Genomic DNA, 5,735 nt, shown 5'->3' with positions numbered 1-5,735 from the left:
AGGAGTCAATATGGAAGGCTGGAGGAAACAGACAGTTTGTGGTAAGCACAGGAAGAACCATAAAGTACGGTTTCTGTCTAAAGGACTCTCAAAATCTGAGATTTGAGGCTTTTGCTAGATGCACCATATATCAAAGCTTCTCAAGGAGTAAAAGCATGTTGATTCACGCTTCAATCACTGTTTACAGTTTAGCATGCACACTTGCTCTTCTGGCCTCTCTTCTGTGTCCTATGCTGACTTTTGCATTTAGACCCCAGCATAGAAAGCTACTTAGGAAAGCAGAGCTGTCAGCTCCCCTGTCGTCAGAAGTTTTGTGAGAGAAAACAATGTCCCCATTCCCAACTGGGCAAAAAAGTTAAAATTTTGGAAACCATCACAAGCCACAAATCTGGAGGAAAAACATTTCATTTCAATCTCTTTTTAAATCTACAGAATATGCTAATTCTCTTTTTTGCCTGTGAAATGTCAACATTAAAAAAAAAAAAGGTTCAGCTGAAAACTCCAAATCTTTCAGACTAAAAAAATGCTGAAATAAAACCTATAATAATCTCAAACCTTTTTTTCCTAATTTTTTTTTTTCAAGTTGGGAGATTCATCAAACCATACTTCCCCTGCATCACCCATGGTTAGATGACTTTGTATTCCTGGTGAAACACAGCTCCCAGAGTTGTGAAACAGCTCTGGTACTTGCAGGGATGGCTACCCTGAAAGTGTGAGAAGTTATTTGAGATCAGTGAACACCAGGAATGAGAGCACAGCATACAAATAGCTTTGAGGATGTATTTCCTGACTTTGGAGTGCTTTACTTACAACTCAGTACTATTACATATGTATGCACACCTCTGTGTATGTGCGTTCATCATATTGCCTCCTACAAAATGGTATCGTCCTCTGGATCTCAAAGGGCATTGTGTAAGTAGGTAATGCACAGGAGCCTGCTATAACTAGACTCTCCTTATTTTTACAGGTATATCATGTCCTGCCAACAGCAACTACAGCTCATGCATGTCTGCATGCCCAGCATCCTGCAACGACTTGACCAGCCCCTCTGAGTGCACATCACCTTGTGTTGAAGGCTGTGAATGTCTCCCTGGCTATATTCTTAGTGGTTTTGACTGTGTGCCTTACAAACAATGTGGCTGCACGTACCTTAACAAATATTATGAGGTACAGTCCCTGTGTGGGTCAGACAGCTCCTGCAGCACCAAACAATATTTTCTTCTGCTAATTATTTTGACAATCTCCTCAGCATGTAATTTTGCATTAGAAACAAAGAGCAATTGTTTAATAAAATTCTGGTCTCTGGAGAAAGGGAAGAGAGAGTAGATCACTTGATCTGCCTCTGAAACTCTGCCTGCCAGAATACTCAAGGCAGGCACTTGGAGAAAGTATATGATTACACTCTGGCCTCCACGTTAATTCTTCACCTTTGTTACGCTAAATAATAGCATCATAGGTTCTAAAGTTTACAACACACTAGTTACGGAGAAATTCTGCCAGTCCCTTTGGTCCCTCTCCTCTCAGTGAAGAGCAGAATAGGCAGGGTTGAGAGTCTGTAGAGTTGGCTATGACATGAAGAGAGCCCCAAGCAAGGCTGGATTCTGAGGAATAAGGAGAATCCTCCATTGTCGCTGCAGGATAGAACAGCTTCATCATCTCATAGGTTTCTGTTTTAACACTAGAGATTTGGTACAGAAAAGGCCTAAGCCAGTAAAGATTGTTTTATGGGAGGAGGGAGACACTTACTACGAACAGGTGGCACTTGCCACAAAAATGGCACATAGCATTTCCACATTGCCTTGGAGGCATGATGTGATGCATCTGCCACTCTCTCTTATTTCCAGCAACAGTTAGACATTGTTGGTTGCACGTGTACCCCACCTGGGGCTAGGATATCATACCCCAAACTCTCTTTTGCGTTCTTTCTTGGGCCATCCTTAAGTTTCAAAGAGCTGGATTAGTAAGCTGCTTGCTTGCTTTTTTGTACAAACTACCAAGAAAAAAAAAAACAAAACACCTGCCCTGTTGCTATTCCTCACGAAGGCATCAGAGAGAGCAGCATGGGGCCCCAGTGCTCCATTCATGGTTTTTCTGGCTGATTTTGATATTTTTTAACATTTAACCGTTGTCTTCCAGATTGGAGAAATATTTACCACTGATGACTGCTCTCAGAGATGCCAGTGCACAGAAAGCTCCACTGTCTTCTGCTCTAACATAGTGTGTGGATCTGATGAAACCTGTGGCATTTCCAACTACAGTCGTGGATGCTACAGGAGTGAGTCAACCACTATCGCATTGTCTTTGATGCTAAGAAGTCTTGACTTACTGCTTATAGGACATCACTGGGTTGGGGACAGTTGCAACAGAGCGTGTACAGAAGAAAAACATACCAGGGATCTTACTCTGATGTTTCATTGTAGAAGCAGTGTTTCTTTCCCTTACTCCTGTTGTCAAGTACAAGTAATGTACCTTAAAATACAGGGGATGTCCAGCATTAGGAGTCAGTGTAATCTAAGCAAGAACAGTTCTCTCAGGGTTGGATTATCTGAGAATCTGAAGTGTTTCTCTTTCCTTTTTGCTAGGTGGACCATGTATGCCAAGTCCTTGTAAGAATGATGGAGTTTGCTCTGAAACTACCAAGAGCACCTCTCTCCACTTCTCCTGTGAATGTTCAGAACTGTACACAGGACCAAGCTGCGAGGCTGAAAAGATAGGTAATAAAACTATTTTGGATTTCACTGTCTGCATTACACACACCACTTTCAAAAATGGGTGTCGTTATGGAGAAGACTAAACTTGCTCTTCATTCCCATGCTGTAAATTAGTAATCCAGTGGGTGAGAGCCTGTGATCATCCAAGCAGAAAGAAGGGGTCAGATCCCCCTGTGGAGAGGTGCTACAAGGCATGACAACAGGACGCTGTAGAGCATACAGAACCTGGGTCTGACACCACTCCAGAAAGCCACATTCATCAGAGAACACAGTATAAACCAAGCAGACAAGCAAGGGTTGAGAAAAAAATTCTGTTCACGGTATGGTTAGCTTTCACTGACAGGTCTCTTATTTCTTCTTCAGTTGAAGACCCTCCCACAGAGGATTCTGAGGACCATACAATTGTCATAATCGTTGGAGTTGTGGCAGGCGTAGTTATCATCATCATTCTCATCACCTCTACAGTGTACCTGTGCAGGTAAGGCTTTTCCCAGCTTTGCTACGTCCAGCAGAGTCAAGACATATACACCCCTTTTAGCACCTGTAAACCTCAAAACTCCCATTAGTCATATACCTGCAGGACCAGAAAGGAACCACAGCATTCAGGATCTCATTTGAGGAATGTGAGGGAAAACTTAGCTTTTTCTACAGAAATGAACATATGCCATTTCCTTTTACACAGGGCATATGCATCACTATCACAAAACTTGGGCTTCTCCAAAATCTGACTTCATTCATTCTCACACCACTATTTGACCTCTCTCTACAGCTAAGAATAGGAATTAAAAATGGTTGTTCTTTTTTTTTTTCCCATTGTACAGAAGGAAGAGAAAGACGGATACAGATGCGAAATCAAGGGATTCTTCTTTGACACAGTCCAGGGAAGTACTGGATGACAGACTACGTGAGCAAGACTATGGCTATGTCGTGAACACTGCATTTGATCAAAATTGTTCCCTATAGTTAACAATATTTTTCCAATTTATTTGTATTACTTTCTGCTCTTGTATTTTAATAGTATTTCTAACACTTTGAGAAGAAATAATAAAAAATATATCATTGCATTTGCTGAAAACCTTTTTTAATTATAGAATTAACTATAGCATCCCAGGCAGGTCTTCATGAGACCACCTTGCCCAAATCCTTCCATGGGGAGAGGATTAGCTGACTGAGATGGACACAGTTCTTACTCCTCTTCTGGCAAGGCACGTCCAAGTGGGGAGAGAAATGTGTAAGAAGACACTGAGCTCATCTGGTGACAGATGTAGTAAAAAGGATGACCCCCATTGTCCCCCTTTGGAGCGTGGGACTGAAAGAAGTGATTGTTTGAAGGAGAGCTGCCTCCTTGCTGTCTGGGTGGAGTGGACCCAGACAAGAAGTAGGGTTGTCATCAGCCCCCAGCCTGTGGGGGCTAAGCAAGAGCATAACTTAACAAAAACTTTCTGAAGAATGAGATCCTGTCATAAGCTCTCCTTGGGGTCTTTGCAAACTCTGAAGCTGCCACACTCTGATGAATGTGGGTAGACATCTGCATCGGCTTAGTCCCAGACCACGCTAAGGACCCCGCTACAGCAGACAATCAAAGGTGTTTGTGGCAAAGCCTAATAACATGCAGCACGCGAGACACCCACCCCATGACAGACCACTCACAAGGCTCAGGGGACCGAGGCACTGCCTGGGCCTTGTACAAGCCCTGAACAAATTTTCAGTGGCATGAGTGAAGCTTTGAGACGTAAGGAATGCACCATTAAGGTTTCTCTGATGCTTTTCCAGTTCTTTGCAGGTTCACTTCTGATTACGGTGAGGAACAGCGTGGGCTTCCCATTGTTTCTGCCATAATGCTGGTTATTATTCACTTACCCTTTCTCCTGTCCCTTGTATCCATAAACTCATGTGTGCTGTTAGCCAAAAACGTATTTGTAACCTCCATGAACAACTGTTCATGGTAGATAAAAGGCATTTTATTCTGGTCCATTCAAGAACACACCAGCTGTCTATACATGCACAGCACAGCTATTTTGGAGAGAATGTGAATGGAAAGGGGCTTTCAGCCTCGTTACGTAATGAAAATGAATCAGCGCGAGAGATCTACTCGTGCGCAAATGAACTGTCAACCTTACGCTGGAATTTCACCGCATTTATAAAAGCATTTTTCCTGCCTGTTCAGCGGCAGCTTCCTATTGCGCTCTCGCACTTGCTAACAGTGTGATTCTGTGAACGTTGAGCGGTGCTGACCACGCTCGCCTCCCCTTGCAGTCAGTGGAAGCACAGGCCTGCAGGATCCCAGCTCAGGCTCTCCCAAGCAACAGGGCCCAGCTGTGCCCAGGTAAAGCAGATTTCTGGGTTTCCATGGATACACCTTGCTCCTTCAATACCTCAAGAATTGCCCTGGCTTTCCACTGCAAAGCCTTGCAAATGCTTCAGACTTGAAACAGGGGCTGATACGGAGTGCAGAATTGCAATTCAGTGCTCCACCAAATTAACTATTTCATGTCAACAGAAGCCAGAAAGATGATAAATCTTCTGCTGCTCTGATCTTTTTGATCAACTGGCTTGCTGACCTGACTTTGGAAATGCTGGGCTTTAAATACACTGCCTAGTTCAACTCACCCAGAGGACAGTTTTGTGGATAGCGAACCCTCCTTTTCCGCATCCTGCGCTGGCCATAGCCAAGGAGGCAGCCGTACCTGCTCAGCTGTGCTCAGGCTGCCCGCACTGCCCGCCCCGCAGCTCAGAGGACTCTTGCTGGGCACAATCAGGTGACTCCCCTGACGTCCTGAAGGAAATTCCTGGGCCACAACATGAAAGACACATGAAAAGCCGCCCTAGAAATCTCTTTGCCCTAAAAATGGCCATTGGGATTTACTCCGAGCTCCACCTCCTTCGCTTCCCTTGGCCAGCAAAGAGGCGAAACGGCAGCTCTGCGTTGCCTTTCGCTCAGGAAATGTTTCCTGGAGAGGGATGCCCACTTCCCCTCGGCTCGGCAGGACAGCCGCCCCGGCTCCGCGCACCGGAGCCCACCCC

General features: G+C 44.5%; 1 protein-coding gene across 1 annotated transcript in view; it reads left to right on the top strand.

Annotated features, from left to right (window-relative positions):
- LOC103925393 overlaps positions 1-3,674 on the top strand; it is a 61,125-nt gene extending 57,451 nt beyond the window's left edge. The window contains exons 56-60 of the mRNA XM_009334103.1: positions 968-1,167; positions 2,137-2,275; positions 2,583-2,714; positions 3,075-3,189; positions 3,533-3,674. Of these exons, the coding sequence (XP_009332378.1) occupies positions 968-1,167; positions 2,137-2,275; positions 2,583-2,714; positions 3,075-3,189; positions 3,533-3,674 (728 nt within the window). The remainder of the gene's footprint in view (positions 1-967; positions 1,168-2,136; positions 2,276-2,582; positions 2,715-3,074; positions 3,190-3,532) is intronic.
- The last annotated feature ends 2,061 nt before the right edge of the window (positions 3,675-5,735 follow it).

The sequence above is a fragment of the Pygoscelis adeliae genome, unplaced genomic scaffold, assembly GCF_000699105.1.
Source record: "Pygoscelis adeliae isolate BGI_AS28 unplaced genomic scaffold, ASM69910v1 Scaffold161, whole genome shotgun sequence".
Lineage (NCBI taxonomy): Eukaryota > Metazoa > Chordata > Aves > Sphenisciformes > Spheniscidae > Pygoscelis > Pygoscelis adeliae.
The sequence above is the reverse complement of the archived record's forward strand: the minus strand, read 5'-3'. Positions and strand labels throughout refer to the sequence as shown.